General features: G+C 50.1%; 2 protein-coding genes and 1 pseudogene across 6 annotated transcripts in view; 2 read left to right on the top strand and 1 right to left on the bottom strand.

Moving 5' to 3' along the window:
• LOC149335441 (uncharacterized) overlaps positions 1-24,372 on the top strand; it is a 51,137-nt gene extending 26,765 nt beyond the window's left edge. For 2 of the 4 annotated variants that reach the window (XM_089552132.1, XM_089552134.1), the window contains exon 2: positions 1-2,625. In XM_089552132.1, coding sequence (XP_089408258.1) covers positions 1-2,049 — 2,049 coding nt within the window. In that variant the 3' untranslated portion in view covers positions 2,050-2,625. Of the gene's footprint in view, positions 2,626-3,345; positions 4,748-24,254 lie in introns of those variants that run through there. The other 2 variants (XR_016284061.1, XR_016284062.1) reach the window with 2 other exon arrangements.
• On the top strand, positions 1,999-27,068 carry LOC149335443 (uncharacterized). 2 transcript variants are annotated; one of them, XM_089552136.1, is made up of 2 exons: positions 1,999-2,139; positions 24,255-27,068. In XM_089552136.1, exon 2 carries the CDS (start codon positions 24,264-24,266, stop codon positions 26,298-26,300), a length of 2,037 nt encoding a protein of 678 aa, XP_089408262.1. In that variant the 5' UTR covers positions 1,999-2,139; positions 24,255-24,263; the 3' UTR covers positions 26,301-27,068. The 2 variants fall into 2 exon arrangements, with proteins under 2 accessions (XP_089408262.1, XP_089408261.1); XM_089552135.1 differs by lacking the exon at positions 1,999-2,139 and adding an exon at positions 22,997-23,151.
• LOC149335444 (cuticle protein 10.9 pseudogene) lies at positions 5,616-13,670 on the bottom strand (annotated as a pseudogene).
• Positions 27,069-27,655: the final 587 nt, after the last annotated feature.

Here is a 27,655-nt window from a genome sequence, read left to right on the forward strand (position 1 = left end):
AAGAACATCATGAAGATGGCGCAAAATGATCTTGGCAGCATAGAAAGGGAAATACATTGCTTGGATTCTACACGGATTGCTAGCAAAATCAAGAGTTTGTTAGCCGCGTTCAAAGACCGTGGCGTGGACCTCAACACACCTTGCGGCAGCACTGGGAATCTTACTACGTGCTGGATAGCCTGGCACCTGCATGATTTGAACAGAGTTCTCTGCACAGTCTCAATGCAGGTCGTGGAGCACACGCCTGGTACATTTACTATGAACTGTGTTTCAAATGGTGACACGGACTACGACAGCTTTTATCTGGAGAGTGCCCTACTGGCGTACTGGCTTCTCAGATGCCATCGTTGCATCAAGCGACTTGAGCTCGCTGGTGAAGTAGTTTTCCTAACCAACTTCTCTATGCTGTTTTGCAAGGCGCTAAGGGCTAATAAAGGTCTAGAGCAAGTCCTAATAGACACCACTCATATGTGGGATACTTGGAATGGAATGCACGTGTACAGTGCCCTGGCTTCTACCCTAGCAAGTATGTCTGTTCGCCTCAAATTTTTGGACATCCAAAACCTAATGGCATCCAGCATCGCCGTGCAAGAAGTGTTCAATACTATCAGGATAGGTGCAGTGGATAGCTTGGCCGGGTGGAGCGGCACATCAAATAGAAGTACATCGAAGCTATTACGTGCTGTGGGCAATTCTTCTTGCTTGAATGTTCTTGAGATGCAAAGGTGTCTGATATCACCTTCAAGCGCTGCTCTTCTTGCGACGGCTTTGAAGGGGAACATGACACTACGGAAGTTGTCTGTGTGCTATCTGGGCACAGATGTTGTTGGTACCATCCTTACCTCTCTAAAACACAACACTACTCTTGAGGAACTATCACTCCTATATGCATATGATATATCGCACAATACAATGTGGGATGGCTTGCAGGCATTGCGGACGAACACCAGCCTCAAGTTCCTGAAGCTCGTCCAGACATTGTTTACAAGCAGCTGTGCAGTAGTCATAGCAGAAATTTTGTGGGAAAACACTGCACTCGAAGAGCTCTATCTTTCGGACAATCCGATCAGCAACCTCGGAGCACTTGCATTAGCTAAGGCTCTGTACGAGAACGCTTCTTTAAAGCGTCTCGATGTGTCCAACTGCAGATTGACTGAAGACATTTTGTCAATCTTCGTGAAATCTGTTGCACGAAACAACACTGTAGAGTGTGTGCGTCTCGGGAACATTGAAGTTTCTGAGGAATGGACACCGTCTTTTTCTCTCACACCAAGTGTGTTTACGCGTCTCGAAGTGGCATGGAACACGCGTGGGCTTGAGCAGTGGGTGACGTGCATGCCGCAAGATGATCAGAGCCGCTCTCGACTGTGCATTTCCTGGACAGAGAGCGCCGATCCTAGCAGCATTGCAAGGTGGTGTCACTCGGCACTTGTCAGCTGTGCTTCGCTTACGGAGCTGGTCATTACTTGTCCCGACACACTTGCACCAGAGTGTGTGAAAGGTTTCGTCTCCTTTGTGGTGACGACAAATACGCTGAAAAAGTTTACTCTAGGTAGAGTCACGCGACGGTACAACGTTGTGACCGAGATTATCTGTGGCCTTGCTCGGAACAAGACTGTACGTGAAGCGGAGTTTTGTCAGCATCTCCACACTGACCAGGATGTCAAGGCACTCCAGGAATTGCTGCGCACCAACCGAACCTTGCACCGACTGAAGTTCAGGACGTACAATCTTGGCAAGAAAGCCATTCGTTTGCTTGCTCAGGGATTAGAAAGCAACTTTGTGTTTCTTTCTCTAGACTTTGAAAACTTCCCTGCATTGAAAACGTACCCTCTTCAGTGCGCCCTCAACAGGAATCAGTCGCTTCTCAATCGTGCAGTGGAGTGCGTGTTGAACTCCTGTGTGGATGTCGAGTCGATGCAAGCTTTTTCTTTTCTTTCCACTTGTGACTCGCTTCTGGATGCCGTGGCAGTTGTTTCCGGCAAGACACGGGAAGAATGCAAACGCCTGGTGCAAGAAGCAGAATGCCGGCTGTCGGGTAATGTTTGAAATCGATGACAATGTGTTCTTTGAAGCAGCCTCAGTGCGACGTCTGGATTTCAATTCGAGGCTATCGCTTAGGTCAATTCACAAAGTCAGGTAAGCATGTTCCTTCCCCCAAAAGATATGTCCTTTACTCATTTCGTGAAATATTTCAAATTTTGTAGCAGTAAAGAAGTAGAATAATGGTTTTCACCGGAACGGCGCACACTAGGACACGGACACGAAGGGAGACGCGACACACACGAGCGCTGTGTTTGTCGCTCGTGTCGATTGGCTTGTGTCGCTTCACTCGCACACAAATTTTAAGTAAACACAGTGACCAATTAACACGCGAAATAATCGAAGCAGCGCACATCGCCTGGGCTAAAGACGCATGCGTCAGTAGCCCCTCTTTATCGATCTGTTCTAAAGAATCGGCATTTTTATCGAAGGGAAAATGATGATGTTGTTATCGTCCTTGTTCAGTGCGACATGCATGAATTGACTATGAATCTATGAATGGATGGTTTGTTTTCTTTGTGTTCTTGGAACTGTATATATGCCTCGTTCCAAACAATAAACACCAGTTGAAAGTACAGCGCTCGTGTGTGTCGTGTCTCCCTTCGTGTCCGTGTCTTAGTGCGCGCTGTTCCGGTGAAAATGAGTTACCAACTTGACCAAGCATCTGTTTTATAGAATAATGGACCGTACAGTTCCTAGAGAATCTCCAGTTCTTCCTTGAAACTAAGGATGTTGTCGCCGTTTATTCAGTGCACACAGCCTGTAGTTTGCTTAATGCGAAATTCCAGCACCATTTCTGTACTGCCATCTGCTAATGCTTTTTTTCTAAAGATATGGGTACCTTGTCCTTGTACACATATGGTAAGTTTTCTAACCGAGATGTAAACTAAGAATTAGCAGTAGTTCAACTCTCTCTGCCTTTTCTTGCATCCTGTTCTTCATTAATGCTTCCTTCTTGCTCACCATTTCACCTAGTTTCGTTCCCGTCGGTAGCGGCTGCCTGCTCTGGTGTGGCAGTGTTATAATTTTTCCTAAACTTGGTCCAATCTGGAAGTCGGGCTTGTGTTGTTGGTCGCGCGAAAGGATGGGTCCTAATCGTAGTGTTCAGGAGGCAGTGGTCGCTGCCGAGGGTTTCCTCGGTGTTGACCCAGTCTGCATACCAAATGTTGCGGGTGAAGGTCTTTATCCCCGCCCGTGTAAAACTCTCTCAAGGGCGGAGGAGCGGCTTCTGCTTCGCCTGTATACTAATACTTTGCTGTGCCCGGCGGCTCTCAAACACTTCGACCCTTCGTTCTCGGGCAGCTGTCCGCACTGTGCGGAGAAGTCTTCGGACATCTACCACATGGTGTGGGCCTGCCCTTCGACCCTGCTGTCCCCCTCACCCCAATCCAACCCGGGAGGACCGGGATGCGACCCTACTGGGCTGCTCTGACCTGCAGGCCCAACGGGCCTTGGTCGCGCGAGCCCGGGCTGCGGCCGACGCCTCTGGGGTCCCGAACTACGGACCTCCTCTAGTACTTGTAAGGGCTGACTACCTCTGGGTCAGCTCATGCATAACCTCCTGAAGTGTATCTGTACATAAATCTGTACTCTTCCACCACCACCTGCTGTTCTAGTAGTTATGTAAACTAATATGATTGTAGTTGCGGAATTTTTCATGCCGGCTGCACATTCAAGAAACCCACCTACTCGGCAATGTTTCAGGCCCTCGGCTACGTCGTTCATCGTGGCAAGGGCTTTTTAATTATATAACTATGAATCAAAACCTGTTATGCGCTGCAATTTTCCGCTCGCGCCTTTCAACGACTAAGCATGCAAGGCAGATTGCTAGTTAATTACGCAAGTATATTGCATTAGAGATGGTGGGTTATTCCAAACGGAACACCGAACCCGCTTGCATCCTATAGGAATACATGAAGTTCTCAAAACGACAATTCCTAGGTCAATAATTGGCAGTAAGTCCGACCCCTCCATTAAATAGATAGTCCACAGATACCGCAGCCAGAAATACGTTAACCAAAAAATGACCTTGTCGGTGACTTATCTTTTCGGTGCATAAACTGTGAAGTCTGAGAGAAAATTTGGTTCACTTAGTGTTCTCACGACCTCTAAGTACAATACCAAGTCCCTTTCGAGGTCTATAATTAATATAGAAGCCACGTTAGAGCCCGAACTGTCAGCCTGCAGGTAATGTTGGCATAGCAGCATACTTCTGCGCCTACCGAAGTACAGGTTTCTGAGTGCTGCGACTTCATCCACAGTATCATTCATCCAGGCAAGCTAGAAGAGAATTCATTGGAGTAAGAGGACTTACGAGTAAAGGGGTGAAATTCTGTGCTTCGGCCGTTGGGCTATCGGAAATATTGGGAATGTGTAGGTATGATATTCCTTTCAAACAAATCTGTAGTTCACTTGAGGCTGTGGGTAAATTCGCATTCGGACCTCAGCTGTTTCCTTTGCCACTAAAGGACTCCTACTTCGCATTCTTCGCGCAAATTCTATGAACTGTCTATCAAGTTCGAGCTCTTTGAAGCTATTGTTGGTCCTGAAAAATGCAAGGCCTTGTTTCTGAATCTGTCACTATCGTTTAAAGATGTATAAATATAAACAACATCGTCATCACTTATCAACGATATTATCGGTGGGTCACATGGTTTTATCGAGATGGAACGGTGGTTGTTCACTTGTCTAGATATCTATGTATCCAGGGCACGGTGATCCAGGGACAACCTATTTCGAATATGTTATCGTCAAGCATGCGTTTTTTTCCTTGCCACAGAATCTCCTAGTGCCTGTTGTTCGTAAGCTGTTAGTCGTTGTTCGTTGAGCTGTTGTTTTATTTTTTAACAAAGGTGTATCCTAGTAGAAAGAACTAAACCAAGATCCCTGTCGCACGTTCACACCGCGCCTAGCCTTAGTATATCGCATGCCACTTGGCAACTCTGGAACAAATGTCCCTTTATTCCTGTCAGACCAATAACTACAATAAATGTATCCCTTCTGAGCTTTAATCAGCTCTACACATAAAGAAATATGTATTGTGGCGAATAGCTTTCTAAGGCCGATATGTTAGTACAGCTGCAACGGAAAAAGAATGACACAAGTGAACCATGACCGGAGCGAAAAAATCGCGACACGCGGCGCTATTGTGGCCGAGTACACCGATAGCGAGAGTGCCAGGAACATTCCATTTCCTAAAGCGGGGGTGGCCGGCAGAAAGCAGCACATATTCTCGTTTTAATTTTTTTTTTGCGCTGGCGGGGCGAGCAACGTTATCTTTATTGCCGTTTTCCTTTAAAAATTTTTTGTGGATGCTCTGTCAAAAGTAATGTGTGGCAGTGCCGGCTTTCGGATGGGCTGCTTTCTGTCGGCCACCCCCACTTTGGAAAGTGCAATGTGCCAGGTATCTGCGCAACTGCTACAATAGCGCCGCGTCTCGCAATTTTTCCGCTCCGGTCATGAGTCACTTGTGCTAATCTTTTTCCGTTGCAGCTAAGAAGCTGGCAAGGAAGCCTGCATGGTCGCAGTAGCATACATTTATTTACAAATGCTCTTTACAACGTAGCTGGAGCTTAACGAGATTCCGGCTTATGAAGACCACGGAGCACGCAGGGCGTACGCGTTGTGTGCAGCGGCGTATGCCGGGGCCACAGCGTACACAGGAATTGGAGCCGAGGCCGACTTGGCTGCGGCGGCCACGCGGATCGGTTTGGCGTTGTAGGTTGCGTCGGCGCTCTAACCGGGGGCCGTGCCCGGCTCATTGCTGTCGACAGTGGCCCGGAAACCGTTGGCGTCGGCGACGTAGGTGACCCGCCTGTAGATGCCGTTGGCGTCCCGGTAGCCGTACGATCCAGTCTTCACGTTGTTGGCGTCGCCTTTCTCCTTGTGGTATAGGACTGGGTGCCGTACTCGTCAACATTGTCGTAGCCGAAGCTGTATGGCTGCGGCGGCTGCAGATTTTTTTTTTCATTGCAAATGGTGTTTTGTCACCTTCTCCTTAGAAAAGAATAATCAAATGTACTGGAGTAACTTAGTATATAAAAAAACTGATCTAGACTTGAGCATCCTTTACATTACCACCGCCAATTGCAAAAATAGTTCGCGACAGTGTTCTTGCTCCAAAACGACAGTTAAATGGATGTCTCCGCAATGTCCCTACCAACAGCCTTATCTGCTTTCACAGCGTTTGAAGCTCACAAGCACTAACTGCTTGCAGTGCGCTCTATTGACAACAATAGATACCTGCCTAGAATGCGTAGTTTATGGCTTCCAGCTTTCTTTTCTTCAAATAATCTATTTCCTAGAGCGAGTGGAGGTCTCTCTCTATCAAGCAGGTTAGGTCGGACATGAACACACTATTGAAGCGGGTTGATGCTCAAGACGCTAGAATTGATGCCCTTACCGCTAGGGTAGACAAAATAGCCGAACGTGCTGACAATCTGACGGCGGAATTCGTCATGTTCAGGGAACGAACCATGGGTTGCTTCCAGCAAATTCTGGAACAACTAGCAAACATAGAAGCCAGGCTTCCCCCTGTTGCCGGCAACACCCTCCCCTCGCTGCAACCGCAGCAGCAGCCTCTATAGGACATCATGGCCCCTCGCCAACAAATTAGAATCTGGCAGTGGAACTGCAGAGGCTTCCAGTCCAAAAGATGGAACCTGCAGGCATACATTCAAAAAAACATAACACCGGACGTAATCACGCTGCAGGAGGCAAGCGGCATGGTCAAATTAAATGGCTACGCCGCGTACACCCCGCTAGAAGTGCAAAAAGAGCACAAACCCAAGTCGTTCACGGCCACGCTAGTGCAAAGAAATCTAACGGCAACACAACACGCACTCGAAAACACAAGCGAGGACTTCGTGATGTTAGAAATAATCCCAAACAGAAAAGGGGACAACAGTCTCTTTGTTCTGAATATATACAACTCACCGAAAAACCGGGGCACAGGGCTGGCGGACCTATTACGTAAAGCCATTAGACTATCTTATAAGAAGGGATTAGTAATCACGGGGGACTTCAACGCCCCGCATCCGGCATGGGGATATCGGACGGCCTCCCCTAAGGGAAACAAACTATGGACAGAAATCGAAATCTTAAGGCTCACGCTACTAAACAACCCGCAAGACCCCACGAGGATAGGCAATAGCGTCAGCGTAGACACGTCCCCAGACTTGACGCTAGGCAAAGACCTCGAGGTTGAAAGATGGTCAAACACAGGACACACCTTGGGTAGCGATCACTACATCATAGAGATTGAAACACAAACCAGGCCGATGAAGGGGAAGCTGCGCGAAACGAAGCTGACAGACTGGGACACCCTCCGAAAAGTCCGGGACAGAACCGCTCCGAGGGAGATATCGGATCTAAATCAATGGGTTGAGACACTCAAAAGAGACGTAAACAGTCACACTAGACAGACCCCAACCACCGAACATGACATCACAGACTCGAGGCTGGCCCACATGTGGGAAGCCCACGAGGGCCTCTTGAAGAGGTGGAAAAAACAGAAACACAATAGAAGGCTAAAGAAGAGAATATCGACACTCGAAAAACAGATAGAAGACTACACAAACGAGCTTCAGCGTCATCACTGGGGACAAATTTGTGATGAAATGAATGGAAAGCTAGGGTGCAAGAACACGTGGCATCTTCTTCGCCACTTACTAGACCCAGGACAAACAAAGTCGGCGGCACAAGGGCAGCTTAAACGATTGATTCACAAATACCAGGGAACAGCCGCGGACCTAATAGAGGAACTGAAGAGCAGGTACCTTAACACAGACAAAGGGGGTTCATCTCCAGCTTACCAAGGAGCAGAGAACACACAGCTAGATGAGGACATCTCGATAGCGGAGGTATGGAGAGCAATGAGTCAACTAAGAACCACGTCGGCAGCGGGGACAGATGGGGTAACCAACAAAATGCTAAGGAACCTAGATCTAGCCTCGGTCACGGCAGTCACAGATTACCTAAATGAGATATGGAAACGAGGTAGTCTACCTTCACAATGGAAACATGCCAAAGTAATCTTTATTCCAAAACCCGGGAAGAAACTTGAAGTGGGCAACCTCAGGCCGATATCGCTAACGTCCTGCCTGGGGAAGCTGATGGAACATGTCATATTAAACAGACTCCAGGAATACGCAGAGGAAAGGGAGGTATTTCCTGAAACGATGCTAGGCTTCAGGAGCAAGTTGTCCACACAGGACGTCATGCTCCAGCTCAAAGCAGACATCATAGATCCGCCCAACAAAGGGGGCGCCAAAACTATACTAGGTCTAGACCTACATAAAGCCTTCGATAACGTCAAACACGAGGTCATACTAACTAATCTGGCGGAGATTGCCCCTGGAAAGCGGACCTACGATTACGTAAGGGACTTTCTAACCGGCAGAACCGCAGAAATAAATCTAGGAGACATCCAGTCAGAAACTATTAAGCTGGGAGACAACGGAACTCCGCAGGGCTCAGTGCTCTCTCCTTTCTTATTCAACCTGGCTTTGAATAACCTACCGCCGCTATTGAAGACTGTCGAAGGTATAAACCATACGCTATATGCGGATGACATAACAATATGGACGCATACAGGAAACGATGGTGACATAGAACAAAATCTCCAACACGCGATCGATATTGTCCAGGATTACGCGGAATGGGCAGGACTAAAATGCTCGCCAAGCAAATCCGAACTTCTGGTGGTCCGGGGGGCTAGCAAACGCGATACCAACGCAGGAGACATTCACGTACTGGTAAATGAGACTCCGGTAGCCAGAGTTGACAAAATCAGGGTCCTAGGACTTATAATACAGGACAATAGAAAGAACACAGACAATAAACAGGCTTAAGTCCACAATTAACATGACAGCCACGCTCATAAGGCGAATAGCTAACAAAAGACGGGGAGTCAAAGAGAAAGATCTCTGCCGAATGGCAGAGAGTCGACGAAAGAGATCGCGAAAAGACTGCGTTCATCACACCAGACGGACTCTTCGAGTTCAAGGTGATGCCATTCGGTCTCTGCTCTGCCCCAGCGACGTTCCAGCGAGTAATGGATACGGTGCTCGCAGGCTTGAAGTGGCAAATTTGTCTACTCTACTTAGATGACGTTGTTGTCTTCTCCACAAGCTTTGAAGACCACCTCAGAAGGCTTCGGACAGTGCTGGAAACAAGTCTTCAGGCCTAACACTGAAACCAGAGAAGTGCCACTTCGCCTACGAGGAGCTGCTGTTCCTTGGTCCCGTCGTAAGCAAGGATGAAGTTCGCCCAGACCCTCAGAAGACAGCTGCGATCGCAGAGTTTCCACAGCCTAATGACAAGAAAGCTATACGCAGATTTCTTGGATTGTGCGCTTATTACCGGCGATTCGTCAAGAACTTTTCGCGCATCGCTGAGCCTTTGACCCAACTTACCAAGGCGGACGTGCTTTTAAATGGGAAATGCCGCAAGAGGAAGCTTTCAAAGAGCTAAAGCGCCGCTTACAGTCCCCTCCTGTGCTCGGGCAATTTGATGAAAACGCCGAAACCGAAATCCATACCGATGCAAGCAGTGTGGGCTTAGGAGCGGTGCTCGTTCAGAAAAATGGTGGAGAGGAAAAAGTTATCGCGTACGCTAGCCGTTCACTGTCGAAAGCCGAAGCCAACTATTCGACGATGAAGAAAGAATGTCTCGCCATTATTTGGGCCACGTCCAAATTTCGCCGCTACCTATACGGACGACCATTCAAGGTTGTGAGCGATCACCATGCTCTGTGCTGGCTGGCCAATTTGAAAGATCCCTCCGGCCGCCTTGCTCGTTGGAGCCTGCGTCTTCAAGAATTCGACATAACTGTAGTCTACAAATCTGGCCGCAAGCATTCCGATTCAGACTGCCTATCGCGAGCCCCCGTAGACGCAGCACCGGAAGAGGAAGACGACGACGCTTTCCTAGGACCGGTAAGCGCCAGCAGTTTCGCGCAGCAGCAGCGCTCGGATCCTGAGTTGCAAAGCATAGTTGATTATTTGAAAGGCAAGACCGCATCGCCTCCCCGGGGGTTCAAGCGCCAACTGTCGTCCTTCGTCCTTCACAATAATGTCCTTCTGAAGAACTTGGCGCCCAACAGGACAGTGCATCTTCTTGTCGTGCCCAAAAATCTCAGGCAAGAAATTATGCAGGCATGTCATGATGAGCCGACTGCAGGGCATCTCGGGATTGCTCGCACGTTGCACCGCATCCAGGAGAAGTACTATTGGCCGCGGCTAGCTACCGACGTTTCCCATTACGTGAAAACGTGCCGTGAGTGTCAGCGACGCAAAACGCCTCCGACTAGACCAGCCGGACTACTGAACCCCATACCACCGCCAACTAAGCCCTTTCAGCAAATAGGGATGGACCTCCTCGGCCCCTTTCCGACTTCATCATCAGGTAACAAGTGGATCATCGTGGCCACCGACTACATGACCCGCTACGCCGAAGCAAAAGCGTTGCCTAGTGGTACCGCAACAGAAGTTGAAAAATTTTTTATCGAACAAATCCTCCTGCGACACGGCGCCCCCGAAGTGCTCATCACAGACAGAGGAACGGCGTTTACAGCGGAGCTGACGCAAGCCATTTTAAACTACAGCCAGACAAGCCATCGGAGGACAACTGCCTATCATCCGCAAACCAACGGACTCACAGAGCGTCTGAACAAGACCATCGCAGACATGCTCTCCATGTACATCGACGCCGAACACAAGACGTGGGACTCCATTCTGCCCTACGTGATCTTCGCTTATAATACTGCCGTCCAGGAGACAACCACGTTTACCCCATTCGAGCTGGTATACGCCAGGAAGCCCACGACAACACTCGACGCAATGCTCCCCCACGTTTCCGATGAAGACAACCTCGACGTCGCCGCATAGCCTACCTTCATCGCGCCGAGGAAGCCCGAAGACTTGCGCGGCTTCGCATTCAAGACCAGCAGCACACCGACGCCCGACGCTACAATCTGCGCCGACGAGACATGCATTACAAGCCAGGTGATCGTGTTTGCATATGGACGCCAGTTCGCCGCCGTGGATTGAGTGAAAAGTTGGTGCGACGCTACTTTGGCCCGTACTGGGTCCTCCGTCGCATCGGTGACCTGGACTATGAAGTCATCCCCGACGGCACGACAGCATCTCAGCGACGCCGCACACGCCCGGAAGTCGTACATGTCGTACGCCTGAAGCCATATTATGAACGCTGAAGGACCCAAAGTTTGCATTTTCCGTGTTTATTTTCATTTTAAAGCATCGAGACGATGCTTCTTTGGGAGGGGGGTAATGCCACGTATCATTGTAGCGTCCGTTCGTTCGCGCAAGGCCGCAGAAAAGGGGTGTTATCATTTTTGTTCGAGACGCGAGAAGCGACCGGTCTAATCTCCATTGTTCACAGCCATGAACAGCTGCATCTACGTGTTTCCAGATTACTCTAGATGATCTCGACCTGTTATCTCGAAGTTTCCTTGGCGACTTTAAATTGAACGATGCCGCGAGCAGCGGGCATTCGTAGTTCGACGACCGACGAGCACGCTTGTTGCTTACGCCGCTGCCGAGTGATTCAGTTCTTTTCCGGGCGCAAGTCAGCCCAAATAAAGAGCTTCATTTGCAAGTCTTTCTGATGTCTTCCTGACCGCTGGACTGCCGTCACTACAACGTGACAATATTTCCATGAGCATCATGCAAACCGGGTGCACGTCTACACCGACGGCTCAGTGAACCGTAACAGTTCTTCGGGCTCCGTAGTCATCCCTGCAAGGACTACAGAAATCAGAGTTAGGATAGCTCACCAGGCTTCTTCGACGAGTGCAGAACTCACCGCTTTTCGTGTCGCCGTTGATCACATCAAACAGCAGCGCCCTCAGCAGTGGTCCATTTTCACCGATTCCAAAGGTGTCCTCCAAGGCTTACAAGCTGTTCTTCGCCGTGGAGCCCATAAACAACTGGTCGCGGAAATTTGACAACTACGTACATCACTCTGCCATCAATGCAGTACATGCCATTATCTACCAGTGGCTACCAGGGCACAGCGGCTTAGCAGGCAATCACCGCGCGGATGAGGTCGCGCGAACTGCTCGCCAGGACTGCGATTTTGTGTCGATCCCCCTTTCGAGATCAGACGCAGCGGGCAGGCTTCGCGCACTTGCGCGGGACATCACGGTTACCGCGTGGAATTCCGGCCAATTTGCTAATTCACGTTTAAAATCCTTGTACCCAGATCTGAAGCTCCGGCATTCATCCGGCCTACCACGACGTGAAGAAACTTTACTGTGTCGCCTATGTCTTAGTGTAGCTTTCACCAACCATTACTATTTCGTAATCGAAATGGCCGATAGCCCTGCATGTGCCATCTGCGGGTATGACGAGACTATATCCCAAATTCTTTGTGACTGCCCTGCCTAGAGCGCCGAAAGGCGGTCTCTCAGCCGTGCGCTGGAGCGTCTGGATCCACGCCCACTGGCGGAAATGAAGATTCTCGGCCACTGGTCACGGCGATCGTCGGCAGTGAAGGCCTCCAAGGCCTGTTGCGAACTTCTGGCCTGCATGATAGGCGGTGACTTAACGAACGTTGACTTTACATGTGACTTCAATTCAGTTACTCTCCTTTCTCTTTCATTTTTTTATCCCTTCAACCCCTTCCCCCCGTGTAGGGTAGCAAACCGATAATTGCACCGGTTAACCTCCCTGCCTTTCCTCTTATTTCTCCTCCTCCTCATCCTTTCGATAAGATTTCTATATTGTGTGTGAATTACGTCACATGGGGTCCATAACTTCCCCTACACGCTATCCATACAGTTAATGACTCCATATGCTCTATGTAGACTCTATATGACCCATGTGGAGAATATGTGGAATTACGGGATTCGTCATATGGAAAGTTTCGGTAGGGAATGTATGTCCATATGTGGGCTGTTCAATTACATGCAAATCTGATGACTTTCTATTTCATTGTCCCAACTTCCTCTGCACCTCAATTTCTTCGCGTTACGAAGTTCCTATGTAAGCATTTAGATTATTTGGGCCGTACTTTTTTGCTTAGCACTTTTTCTTCATATTTAAAAAAACTTTTATCACACGCAAAACGTCGAAGTATCCTTGCTGCCTATTTTTGCTTTCGTTTCACAAGTAAAGAATGAATTGTGGCGTGGTATATCGGCAATCATTACGTTTTCATTGTGGTTATGCGGCGGAGAGTCATTTTCTAACCATATTTTTTTTCGGTTCATATACCGTTCACGAATTCAGTTTTGCTTCCCAGACTCTTTTGTTCACACATAAGCCTAGATGTGTTTCGGCACGTTCGCATGTCTTTTTCAAAGTGACACGGAAATGCAAAAGTTACATGAAAGAAAACGCAGTCAATCGGATGGTCTATGTCACGTAAAGTAAAGTAATTTAAATCCTTCACGCGGCCATCAACAATTTGCGTATGTTCTGTTACCGTGCCCGGGGTCCCTTACCTACTCCCTGTGCTGATCACTCGGCCAGGATTCCCCTACCCATGCCACTTTAAACTTATCCATCAAACCGCATCGGTCGCAAATGGTAAGGGGACGTTAATTATATTTCTTGTTTACTGCCCAAGCTAACGAATATTCCAGAGCCAATGGGCCGGCACATCGTCCACACCTCTCAACACATCAACGTCGGTGCAGTCTTGCAATATGAAAACTTCATAATGGGCCACTTTGTTGCATCAGTACGCCTATCATTATTAGGTAAGACCCTTTAACCACCCATGGAATAACGCATGGACTCGGACACAGATTGCCCAAATAAAACAGGCCATTTCGTCATTCAAATTTTCTTCTTCGGGATGTTCTCAAGCTCAACAGTAATATCATGAGCAGACACGTAAACAATTTATATTCCTCCCACCATTCTGTTTGTTTAATGCCAACCGTTTTAACGCCACATGCACAAGAGCAACCTGGTCCTTACACAAGCACATATTCTGAGTGTTCCTTGAGGCGCAGATGGAAGTAGGACTGAAAATATAGTCGGAATTTTCTTTCTCTTCATAATTATTTCACAGATATACTTACTCAAGTTGGAGTACGTTACGATCACAGCCGTACTACGGTGCACATAGCGCTTAACCCTTTCGGCCCTGGCGGTGTCAATTGACACCACAACACAAATATTACCCTCACGCCTCAGTAACAGAAGAAAATAGTATTAATTTTTAATACAATAGTTCCTTAGGGACCCCTGCTGCTATCGACATCGCTGTTCACGGACTTCCATTGAGCTGTGCGGTCTAAGGAAGAAGTAGCAGCATGGGAGGCATGGAGTGAAGAAGCCGAAGTGAAGCAAATTTGTTCATTTTTATCTCACTAACCATTCGTTCTTCTGCGCTCAGATTTTTATATGTTGTGCGAAACGCCTATCCAAGCTCACATCCCCGTCGTAAATATTACTGAATGCGTAGACGCTGCGTTTGAACACATTTTTGGCATGTGCGATTTTGACACCATCAGGGCTCAACGGTTGCCAGCGGTGGCCATTGAGTGATGATAGGTCATCTTTGTAGAATATTATCTGCTGTAGTGTGCCAACTGTGACAGGTTCCGCTACCGCCATGCGCCGACACTGCGCTGCGCCTGACGACGACGAAGTTATGCGCCGACACTACGCTGCGCCTGACGACGACGAAGTTGCCCCGCTCTCTTGGTGCTGGCTACGCCCGTCTACGCTGCCAGATCCTGCACGGCGGTTCGGTCTCTTGAGGACGCCTAATAAACGCACCCCTACAATTGGTGGAGGTGCTGAGTTCGTCCCCTACCAACCTGAAACTCCGGAGCCGTACGCTGCCGCCTGTGTCAACCATGCCAGATGAGACTGCCCCAACACCGGCGGCCAGTTCAACCACCATCATTTGTTCTGGCGCCATCCGGCAGCGTGACCCTGCCCTCTTCAGTGGGACTGCCGACCAAGATGTTGACGACTGGCTGTCATCGTATGAGCGAGTGAGCAGCTATAACAAGTGGGATGACACTATCAAGCTGAGTAACGTCATCTTTTATCTCACGGACGTGGCGAACCTCTGGTTTCGAAACCATGAGGCGGACCTACCCACTTGGCCCGTATTTAAGAAGAGCTTTGCGGAGGTGTTCGGCCGCCCTGCGGTGCGCAAGCTCCGTGCCGAACAGCGCTTACGGGACCGCGCTCAACACACCGACGAGACCTTCACAAGTTACATTGAAGACATCGTTGACCTCTGCAAACGTGTCAACGCCGCCATGCCAGAAGCGGACAAGATCCACCATATCCTCAAAGGCATCGCTGACGACGCATTTCGGATGCTCCTCGCGAAAAATCCCACCACCGTCAGTGAGGTCATTAAGCTTTGCCAGAGCTACGACGAGCTCCGCAAGCAGCGCGCTTCTACACGGCGTGCCGGTGTCTGCGACGAAGCCCTCTCCACTCTTGCCCTGAGCGGTACTACTCCTGAGGACTCCCCTCTTCTCAACCACATCAAAGCTTTCGTTCGTGAAGAGGTCGCTCGCCAGCTGTCCCTCATATCCCATTTTCAAGACCCCGCCCGCCAAGTTCCTGACTCGACCCCGTCTTTGGCTCCTACCATTCGCCGTGTCGTGCAAGACCAAGTCGCTGATCTGCTACCGTCCAGCCCTGTGCCCGCGCCTGTGACAGCACCCCTGACGTACGCCCAAGCGGTGGCCAGGCCACGACATACGCCGGCAACCGATTCCTACCAGGCCGCCCCTTCTTTCCGTCCTCCGCCGCCGTCTGAGCCCCCGTCTCAAGCTCCGTTTTCAAGGGTTCGCCCACATCCTACCAATCCCTGGCGTACTGCGGACAACCGACCTATCTGTTACGCCTGTGGTCTGCCCGGCCATGTCGCGCGGCTTTGCCGCCAGCGCCTTCCGCCTTCTCGACCTGACCTGCGCTCCTACCCGTACGATGCCGAACTATCCTCGCCGAGAAGGCCACCTGGTCCCCCCTTTGTTTCCCCTGATAGCCAAATTTACACCACTCGCCGATCGCCTTCCCCTCGACGCCGTTCCCCTTCTCCGATGCTGCGACGTTCTAGCTCCGCGCTTGAGGGAAACTAACAGCCGCAGTTCCGGGGGCAAGAACTGCGCTTGTTTCGAACTCCTCAAGTCCTCCGTGTCGTCCCGCTAATGTAATCGTAGTGTTCGTGGAAGGTGCCAAGGTTCTCGCCCTCGTCGACACGGGCGCTGCAGTATCTGTCATAAGTGAAGCTCTCTGCCGCCGACTCCGCAAAGTGACTACCCCAATTTCTGACTTTTCGCTTCGCACCGCCTCATCACAGCGCATTCATCCCTCCGCCGCATGTACGGCCCGTGTCCTCATTCAAGATGTTTTGTACACCATCGAGTTTATTGTGCTGTCTCACTGCTCACACGACATCATCCTGGGATGTGACTTCCTTTCGACTCATCGTGCCGTTATTGACTGCGCTCGAGCTGAAATCGCCTTTTCTCCGCTGTGTGACTCTCCCTTTTGCGACGTACCTACGCAGTCTGCCAAACTTGTGGTCGCGACTGATACCGACATTCCTCCGTTTTCTGCTGCCCTCGTGCCGCTCTCCTGTGTCGGCGTCCCTCATTCAACTGTTTTCTTCACGCCTTCCGAAACCGCTTCCCGCCATCCCTGTCTCCTGCTTCCCTTTGCTGTTCTGACGATCGACCATGGACAAAGTGCAATTTACGTCTCGAACCCATCTTCGTGCCCGTCAGCAGTGCTCCGAGGTGAATGCCTCGGGCGTATTGAAGAACTTGATTCCTGCCTTCCCTACCCTATTCTCGATACCACCGCTTCCTTCGATGTCGATGTGCTCAGCTCTTGTGATGTTCAGAATGATCCACCGCCCTCCGACGTCTTCCACCGTGCCATTGACGCCGACCTTCCACCCGCGCTACGTGATCAACTCGTCGCCCTCCTCCAGCGCTTCAGTTCTTCTTTCGATCTTCCTCAGACTGCCTTGGGCCGTACGTCTGTCGTTGCGCACACCATCGACACCGGTACACGCGCCCCTCTTCGCCAGCGCCCCTATCGTGTCTCGGCTTCAGAGCGCCGCGTCATTTCTGATCACGTGGACGACATGCTCCGTCGGGGTGTCATACAGCCCTCCCACAGTCCCTGGGCGTCTCCTGTTGTGTTGGTAAAAAAGAAAGATGGTTCCATCAGGTTCTGTGTTGATTACCGCCGGCTCAACAACATCACACGCAAGGACGTCTATCCCCTGCCACGAATCGATGACGCCCTGGACTGCTTGCAGGGAGCTGAGTATTTCTCCTCGCTGGATTTGAGGTCAGGCTACTGGCAGGTGCCCATGGCTGACGCTGATCGCTCAAAAACTGCCTTCGTAACACCTGACGGCTTATATGAGTTCAACGTCATGCCGTTTGGCCTTTGCAACGCCCCGGCAACTTTCGAACGCCTGATGGACACTATCCTTAGTGGACTCAAGTGGGAGAGTTGTCTTTGCTATCTCGATGACATCGTCGTCTTTTCTGCGGACTTTTCTTCTCATCTCATCCGCCTCGAGCGCGTTCTGACTTGTCTTACTGACGCTGGGCTCCAGATGAATTTGAAAAAGTGCCGCTTTGCTGCCCGACAACTCACCATTTTAGGACATGTAGTCTCTAAAGACGGCATTCTTCCGGACCCCGCCAAACTTCGTGCAGTTGCCGAATTTCCGAAGCCCACCTCACTGAAGCAGCTCCGTTGCTTCGTTGGCCTTTGCTCTTACTTCCGTCGCTTCATCTTGAATTTCGCCACGATCATCGCTCCTCTGACCCAGCTACTCGCAGGCAGCTCCAACCTCTCCGCTTGGACGCCTGCTTGCGATGACGCCTTCGACACCTTGCGCCGCCTTTTGGTTTCGCCTCCCATCCTGCGACACTTTGACCCGACTGCGCCTACTGAGATCCACACTGACGCCAGCGGTATTGGACTGGGTGCCGTTCTCACTCAACGCAAACCTGGCTTCCGTGAATATGTGGTCGCCTACGCCAGTCGGACCTTGAGCAAAGCGGAGGCCAACTATTCTGTTGCCGAACGAGAATGTTTGGCCATCATTTGGGCTATTGGAAAATTTCGTCCCTATGTCTATGGTCGCCCGTTCTGTATAGTAACCGACCACCATGCCCTGTGCTGGCTGGCCTCTCTCAAAGACCCGTCAGGCCGCCTAGCTCGCTGGGCTCTGCGATTGCAGGAGTATGACATTCATGTCATTTACCGCTCTGGAATCAAGCATAATGACGCGGACGCTCTTTCCCGCTCGCCGCTACCTAGTGCTTCATCATCTGCTCCTGTGTCTGCTTACGACTTGTCCTCGTTTGCCACTGCCGACATGGCCACCGAGCAGCGGGAAGACCCTTGGATCGCCACTCTTATTAACTTCCTTTCAAGTCCTACGACTGATAATTCGTCCCGTTCCCTCTTACGTCAAGCCCGTCACTTTTCTATTCGGGACGGTCTCCTCTATCGTCGAAATTACCTGTTCGACGGACGCAAATGGCTCCTAGTGATCCCCCGCCATCTACGCACCGACATTTGCACCGCTTTCCATGCGGACCCACAGTGTGCACACGGCGGCGTGTTGAAAACCTATACGCGTCTGCGTCTCCGATTCTACTGGCGTGGCATGTACCGCTTTGTTCGCCACTTTGTGCGATCTTGCCCATCCTGTCAACGGCGTAAATGTCTGCCTCACACCTCGCCTGCTCCACTGCAGCCGTTACCCTGCCCTGCCCGCCCGTTTGACCGCGTTGGCATAGACCTCTACGGCCCCCTCCCTCCCACTCCCGCTGGTCACCGCTGGATTATCGTGGCCGTGGATCATCTCACACGTTATGCTGAAACGTCTCCATTACCATCTGCCTCCGCCCGCGACGTGGCTTCCTTTCTTCTAAAGAACCTGATTCTTCGCCATGGTGCTCCTCAAGAACTGCTCAGCGACCGTGGACGCGTATTCCTGTCTGACGCTCTTGAGGCCCTCCTCAAGGAATGCCGCATTATCCATCGAACCGCTTCGTCTTACCACCCTCAGACCAACGGCCTGACCGAGCGTTTCAACCGAACCCTCAGTGACATGCTGTCCATGTACGTCGACGCCAACCACTCCAACTGGGACCAAGTTCTTCCCTTCGTCACCTACGCATATAACACTGCGACACAAACCACCACTGGATTCTCTCCCTTCTTTCTTCTGTACGGCCGCGAGCCCCCCTGCACGATGGATACTCTTCTTCGCTACCAACCCGACATTTCCGAGTCCACGCCACTGTCCGACGCTGCCAGGTACGCCGAAGAATGCCGCCAGCTTGCTCGCTCGTTTACCACGCAGACCCAGTGGCAGCAAAAACATGACCGCGACACTTCCGCGGCCTCTACCTCCTACCCTGCCGACTCCCTTGTGTGGCTCTGGGTGCCTCCCACAACTCCCGGCCTTTCGCGGAAACTGCTGCATCGGTATCATGGCCCCTACCGGGTTCTCAAGCAAACATCTCCGGTCAATTATATTGTTGAGCCTGTTGCACCCGCTGCGGACTTGCGTCGCTGTGGCCGCGAAACCGTCCACGTCGACCGACTGAAGCCGTACTACGACCCCTCTGTTCTTCCTTCCCCTTAAGACGCCAGGATGGCTCCTTTTCACCGGGGGGAAACTGTAGTGTGCCAACTGTGACAGGTTCCGCTACCGCCATGCGCCGACACTGCGCTGCGCCTGACGACGACGAAGTTATGCGCCGACACTACGCTGCGCCTGACGACGACGAAGTTGCCCCGCTCTCTTGGTGCTGGCTACGCCCGTCTACGCTGCCAGATCCTGCGCGGCGGTTCGGTCTCTTGAGGACGCCTAATAAACGCACCCCTACACTGCTAGTATTTTAGCAGATGCACCTATACTAACGGCCTTTTTGGACTGTTGACATGAATGTTCATTACAGAAAATGGACAAAAGCTTAAAATTTGCTTTCTGATGAATTGGAAAATTGAAATTTTCGCTATCATATATGGTGAATATTCGGATTGAGCCTGGAAATGACCATGCGGATGTCGGCGAACAGCAACCGGACCAAAGGAATAGCGAGAACAAACGCACGCCTGACCTTGCGCTTTTATTCCTTTTTTTTTTACCTTCCTCCTCCTCCTTTCAGCTGTGAGCATCGACACTGAGCTGCAAGAAGCGACCGGGGTATTTACACTGAAACTCGCGCTCCGCCGCTCGTGCAGCACGTGTGGCGCGCCCTCGACGCTCGGATCAATGCAGCGTCTTTGGCTGTGTTTTCTTGAGAAAGCGTATTTGGTGTGCTGATAATCAGCTTCTGCTTTCTCCCCGGCCGAGAGATATCCCGAACTCATAAGCCTATGGATGAGAGGGAATTTCCTGTCACCTGTAGGGAATATCATTCGGTCAAGACACAGAAACGACGAGGTTATGTTCCACTTTATGAATTTTTCTAAAGCAAACAGCTGGTTTGAAAACAAGCGCAAGCGAGATGCAGTGTGCCGCGCGCAAGCTTAGAACTTAGATTTGCCGACCTTCGCGCTGGGCGCTACGGAAGTGCTTCGTGAAGCTCGATAGACGAGGGCGTTACAGATTCGAGGGAAGCCTTTATCTTGACCACAGTCGCCTTCCAGGAAGGCTACGCAAGTTTTGAACATGTGAGCTGCTGACGTGACGTACACAAGCTGGAACACAAACCTGGCAGGAACAAGAACGCGGAGGTATGATACAAAACGCAAGGTAAACAGGAGAGAGCGAAGTTTTTTGTGGAAACTGCGAGATTATCTATCCCTTACAAAGTAAAAAAGCTTCTTTATAGGTCTCCACACTGCAAAATAAGAAATTTTTTCGTTAATTTCTTTCTTGTCGGTTGCGGTTACCAAAACGGTCCCACTAGCATTTTACACCCATTGAGCCCTGATGTCCGATTTTGACACCATACCTGTAAATCGATTAATACTCGCATCACAAGCTTTAAATTTTTACTGCGTGGTTATGGGGCCTTGGGCATCGTAAAAACGCGGAGCAAAAAAATCTACGGCCGAAATAAAAAATCCAGGGCCGAAAGGGTTAATATTTCGGCAAGCCGGAAGGCACGCAGCTGTACGCGCACTGCCGCTGGACTCGTGGAAATGACAAAACTACAGCAGCGCCCCAAGCGGACACACGCTTTCGTCTGCAATCGGGCAGAGTGAGCCTCGCCGCCCTACTAAGCTAACGGTCTGCACGAGAGCACGAAAATGCCGATCTCGGAGGCGGACAAAGTGTTGTTCGGAAGAACTCAGAGATGCCGACATTGTAGCTGTGTATGGGGCGTGTCCGATTATTGGGACAACGGCGTTTCGAATGCTTTCGCGCATGGTGTCGTCGACGCTGTGTAGGAGCGCAGGGTTGCCAGATTGGGCTATTAATAGCCAAATTGGGCTACTTTTGGTCCGAGTTGGCGTCAGAAATTTCGTTTTGGCTATGTGGCTACTTTTGGGCTACATCTTTTTCATGAGTGAAAAAAAAAATTAAGTAGTTATAATGTGCTCTGTACAGTGAGAGAAATAAAAGGCATGCTGGAATCAAAGTGCAGGCTATAGCAGGTTAAAGAAATTGAGCGCGTCTGCTACAAAATGACAATATGTAAACGCTGTGTTCGAGAAAACTTATGTGTTTCAGGTGGTCAAGGATCATGGCCCTTCGATTTACGTGAAAGTTTCCCCCTGGAAACACTCCACGGCCTATAGATTCCACTTAATCCGCGCACTAACGCCACCCACGCGCCACCGAACATAGACTGTTGCCGTCTGCACATGTGAGCGTTCTCCCATTGACGGTGCACCGCGGGTGATCATGGAACCAGAATAAAGGGAAAACACTAAGACAACTTAAGTCGCCCTAAGTGGTGCGAACGCGTAAGCATTAAATGCTACTGTTTCGCTTCTGTTGCCTGGTTTCGTGATCCTCACATGTTAACCGTTTACCGCGTAGACGTGGCCTAGTGGTTTGGGCGTCCGCTTCGGCTGCGGTAGGTGGCTGGTTGGAAACCCACCGCCAGGCATGTTCTTTTCTTGTATTGTTTACTCTGGTTCTGCGGACACATTCTGCTCAAGATACGCATGAGGCAAGTAATGCTTACGCAAAATCTTTTTGTGTTTCTTCCTATTCTCGTGGTGGACACAGCAAGCGCGGCACTCGCAAGAGCCTACGCTTTTTCTGCAGCCTCAAGCGGCACACGTGCAGCCCTCGAGATTCATTGCGAGCGACGCGAGAGCGCCGTGTCCGTTGCGTAATCTGCGTGCACTCATGCGGAGTCATGGAGCCATCCTTCGGCGCGGCGCGGAACCCACTGTAACTAACGAAGGCGGAATGTAGCTTCAAGAAGGCGCATGCTTTTGAGGTGACGCTCTCAGTGAGAACATTTCTCTTAAAGCATATAAAATTGAAATGTGAGCCTACGTAAGTATACAGTAAGGTATTTTCACTTTCGATGTGCCTAATCTGCGCGCGAACATTCAAAAGGTGAAATATTCCTAAACTAAAGCTACGATTGCGTTATATAGCGCCGCCGTTCTTTTCCGCGTGCAGACTGGCTGTCGTCACCCGCCTCAGGAGATATGGCATACTGCCGCGCCTGCAAAGTGGAACTGCGGCCCCATCTTTAGGACCTGGTTAGCGCACCTGGTTAGCCGCACTGGTTAGCGCGCATGACGGATGCGAAACGTAACAACGGAAGAACACGCCGTGCGCACCCCGCCAGACATCATGTGCGGGACAGAAATCCAATACGTAAATATTGCTGCCTAAAATTAATTCAATATAGCTTAAGAAATGTCGTCACAAAAACATATGTTTTTGGCTACTTTTGGGCTACGCAAAAATTTCGCTTTTGGCTACGTTTGGGCTACTACGGAGGCCAATTTGGCTACCTGAGGTCGTAGCCATCTGGCAACCCTGTAGGAGCGCCGCAATGTTAAGTGCATGCTGCAGTACGTGCAATAATCCGTGCGATCACAAGTGCCTCCTCTGTTTGTTACATCCGCCGCTTCTCTCCAGCTGAACCGTAGACTGCAACCCCTGTGCCTGTATGCTGAGGGTGGACTGCTTTTGCCCCACGTGAGTTTTGTAGGTCCCCGTGCAAGCGTTTCTTCTATCGCCATCCACTAGAGGAGCAGTAATGTATTTTTTTTACCTGTGTGCACTGCTTGACGCCGCGTTTTCCCTTGATAACTGTAGAGAACTGGGCTCTGATTTCATTATTCTCTGCTGCATTTACGGAATACGCACCTTAAAACTGTGCTTGCAACGTTTTCCTGTTTTGTTTTGCCGGTCTGATCTGTTCTGACTGACATTTCCCTCCGTCTGAGGACGTCAGTGCTACATTCTGCTCCGCTGAATGACGTTTAAAATAACTGTATGAAGCAACCGGTGAATATAATTAATATTGACGTTTCGACTCACCAGACTGAGCCCTCTCCAGCGCTGATCGTTGTGGATACAGCAACCTCCGCTTACAATTAAAAAAGCGTGGGTGTTTTGAATATATTGAAATCACAAGGTCAGGTTATTTGGCCCTACTTTAGTTCGGCGCTTGTTGGCGTATGTTCACAAACTTTGCGTTTCGTGTGTCTGCTAACAATAGGCTTGATGGCCTCTAAAAATGCGTTTTAGTAATGATTCCTGGCGGACCAGTTGGTGCATATTTTCGTAAAAGGACTTAGCACCGAAACAGACAGCACAGAGTATAAAAGAGACGAGATAAGCGCAACTTGCAACTATCATTCACAGCGTATGCGAGTGATCATATGACAAAGATTGAAGAGGGAGAGGAGGAGCCAGGAGGGAATACCGATCTCCTATCACCAACAGATACTCCCAATGAGATGACCAATCTTATATGCGAGGCTTTCAGCCTTGGTCAGCTAGCCCATGATTGTGAGCACACGAAAGTGTTGCGTAATACATCCACGGTTACAGCTGCATGGCTTGCTCGCATCCATTTGGCAAGTTTTTTTTTTTTTCATTTGTTTCAGAGTGTGACGATCTAAGAGCCTCGTTTTCCAAACCTGGCAACAAAGTGCTGTTTGGTGACTTAACACAAATTCCCTAACGTGTTGTGTCCTCATCTAGAGCCCCATGAGAAAGCGCTGTTTTCTCATCATGTTCTCCCTTTTGACGCCACTTGATAGTTGAAGTTACTCTGCTTGCTTTCATTCCAGAAGAACATCATGAAGATGGCGCAAAATGATCTTGGCAGCATAGAAAGGGAAATACATTGCTTGGATTCTACACGGATTGCTAGCAAAATCAAGAGTTTGTTAGCCGCGTTCAAAGACCGTGGCGTGGACCTCAACACACCTTGCGGCAGCACTGGGAATCTTACTACGTGCTGGATAGCCTGGCACCTGCCCGATTTGAACAGAGTTCTCTGCACAGTCTCAATGCAGGTCGTGGAGCACACGCCTGGTGCATTTACTATGAACTGTGTTTCAAATGGTGACACGGACTACGACAGCTTTTATCTGGAGAGTGCCCTACTGGCGTACTGGCTTCTCAGATGCCATCGTTGCATCAAGCGACTTGAGCTCGCTGGTGAAGTAGTTTTCCTAACCAACTTCTCTATTCTGTTTTGCAAGGCGCTAAGGGCTAATAAAGGTCTAGAGCAAGTCCTAATAGACACCACTCATATGTGGGATACTTGGCATGGAATGCACGTGTACAGTGCCCTGGCTTCTACCCTAGCAAGTATGTCTGTTCGCCTCAAATTTTTGGACATCCAAAACCTAATGGCATCCAGCATCGCCGTGCAAGAAGTGGTCAATACTATCAGGATAGGTGCAGTCGATCGCTTGGCAGGGTGGAGCGACACATCAAATAGAAGTACATCGAAGCTGTTACGTGCTGTGGGCAATTCTTGCTTGAATGTTCTTGAGATGCAAAGGTCTCTGATATCACCTTCAAGCGCTGCTCTTCTTGCGACGGCTTTGAAGGGGAACATGACACTACGGAAGTTGTCTGTGTGCTATCTGGGCACAGATGTTGTTGGTACCATCCTTACCTCTCTAAAACACAACACTACTCTTGAGGAACTGTCACTCCTATATGCATATGATATATCGGACAATACAATGTGGGATGGCTTGCAGGCATTGCGGACGAACACCAGCCTCAAGTGCCTGAAGCTCGTCCAGACATTGTTTACAAGCAGCTGTGCAATAGTCATAGCAGAAATTTTGTGGGAAAACACTGCACTCGAAGAGCTCTATCTTTCGGACAATCCGATCAGCAACCTCGGAGCACTTGCATTAGCTAAGGCTCTGTACGAGAACGCTTCTTTAAAGCGTCTCGATGTGTCCAACTGCAGATTGACTGAAGACATTTTGTCAATCTTCGTGAAATCTGTTGCACGAAACAACACTGTAGAGTGTGTGCGTCTCGGGAACATTGAAGTTTCTGAGGAATGGACACCGTCTTTTGCTCTCACCCCAAGTGTGTTTACGCGTCTCGAAGTGGCATGGAACACGCGTGGGCTTGAGCAGTGGGTGACGTGCATGCCGCAAGATGATCAGAGCCGCTCTCGACTGTGCATTTCCTGGACAGAGAGCTCCGATCCTAGCAGCATTGCAAGGTGGTGTCACTCGGCACTTGTCAGCTGTGCTTCGCTTACGGAGCTGGTCATTACTTGTCCCGACACACTTGCACCAGAGTGTGTGAAAGGTTTCGTCTCCTTTCTGGTGACGACAGATGCGCTGAAAAGGTTTACTCTAGGTAGAGTCACGCGACGGTACAACGTTGTGACCGAGATTATCTGTGGCCTTGCTCGGAACAAGACTATACTTGAAGCGGAGTTTTGTCAGCATCTCCACACTGACCAGGATTTCAAGGCAATCCAGGAATTGCTGCGCACGAACCGAACCTTGCTCCGACTGAAGTTCAGGTCGTACAATCTTGGCAAGAAAGCCATTCGTTCGCTTGCTCAGGGATTAGAAAGCAACTTTATGTTTCTTTCTCTAGACTTTGAAAACTTTCCTGCATTGAAAACGTACCCTCTTCAGTGCGCCCTCAACAGGAATCAGTCACTTCTCAATCGTGCAGTGGAGTGCGTGTTGAACTCCTGTGTGGATGTCGAGTCGATGCAAGCTTTTTCTCTTCTTTCCACTTGTGACTCGCTTCTGGATGCCGTGGCAGCTGTTTCCGGCAAGACACAGGAAGAATGCAAACGCCTGGTGCAAGAAGCAGAATGCCGGCTGTCGGGTAATGTTTGAAATCGATGACAACGTGTTCTTTGAAGCAGCCTCAGTGCGACGTCTGGCTTACAATTCGAGGCTACCGCTTAGCTCAATTAAAAAATCAGGTAAGCATGTTCCTCCCTCCATAAAATATGTTCTTTACTCATTTCGTGAAATATTTAAAATTTTGTAGCAGTAAAAAAGTAGAATAATGGACCATACAGTTCCTAGAGAATCTCCAGTTCTTAGTTGAAACTAAGGATGTTGGCGCCGTTTATTCGGTGCAAACAGTCTGTAGTTTGCTTAATGCGAAATTCCAGCACCATTTCTGTACTGCCATCTGCCATCTGCTAATCCTTTTTTTCTAAAGATATGGGTACCTTGTCCTTGTACACTTATGGTAAGTTTTCTAACCGAGATTTAAACTAAGAAATAGCAGTAGTTCAACTCTCTCGGCCTTTTCTTGCATCCTGTTCTTCAGTAATGATTCCTTCTTGCTCACCATTTCACCTAGTTTCGTTCCCGTCGGTAGCGGCTGCGTGCTCTGGTGTGGCAGTGTTATAATTTTTCCTAAACTTGGTCCAATCTGGAAGTCGGGCTTGTGTTGTTGGTCGCGCGAAAGGATGGGTCCTAATCGTAGTGTTCAGGAGGCAGTGGTCGCTGCCGAGGGTTTCCTCGGTGTTGACCCAGTCTGCATACCGAATGTTGCGGGTGAAGGTCTTTATCCCCGCCCGTGTAAAACTCTCTCAAGGGCGGAGGAGCGGCTTCTGCTTCGCCTGTATACTAATACTGTCACGTGCTGCGCATGGGCTCTGAGGAACAAAGAAGACGTGCGGCGGCTGGAAGAAGAAGAGAAAGTCCAGTATCCTGCCGCCGGCGCACCAGGCTCTTCTCGACCTGCCTTGTAAATAGTATTTGTAAATAGAACCTGTAACAATACTTTGCTGTGCCCGGCAGCTCTCAAACACTTCGACCCTTCTTTCTCGGGCAGCTGTCCGCACTGTGCGGAGAAGTTTTCGGACGTGTACCACATGGTGTGGGCCTGCCCCTCCGACCCTGCTTTCCCCCTCACCCCAATCCAACCCGGGAGGACCGGGAGGCGACCCTGCTGTGCTGCTCTGACCTGCAGGCCCAACGGGCATTGGTCGCGCGAGCCCGGGCTGCGGCCGACGCCTCTGGGGTCGGCCGCAGTTGTTGCGGACGGAGGGGCCCTGGTTTTGGGAGGGTAGTTCAGGCACGCAGGTCGCGGCTCCAAATCTCATTGTCTAATTTAGTCTTCTCACAGATGCTTTCAAATATGTCAAGAAATTTTGAAATGCTCTCGCCTTTCTTGAAAGCTCGCAGCCGAGATCGCGTCACATCCCAGTCTCCCCTGACAATGCTTTGGTTGA

The sequence above is a fragment of the Amblyomma mixtum genome, chromosome 7 (assembly GCF_055824585.1).
Source record: "Amblyomma mixtum isolate Tamu chromosome 7, ASM5582458v1, whole genome shotgun sequence".
In the NCBI taxonomy this organism is placed as follows: domain Eukaryota; kingdom Metazoa; phylum Arthropoda; class Arachnida; order Ixodida; family Ixodidae; genus Amblyomma; species Amblyomma mixtum.

Coding starts and splice junctions, on each gene's coding strand:
- LOC149335443 (XM_089552136.1), top strand. CDS start 24,264: ATGAAGATGGCGCAAAATGATCTTGGCAGCATAGAAAGGGAAATACAT.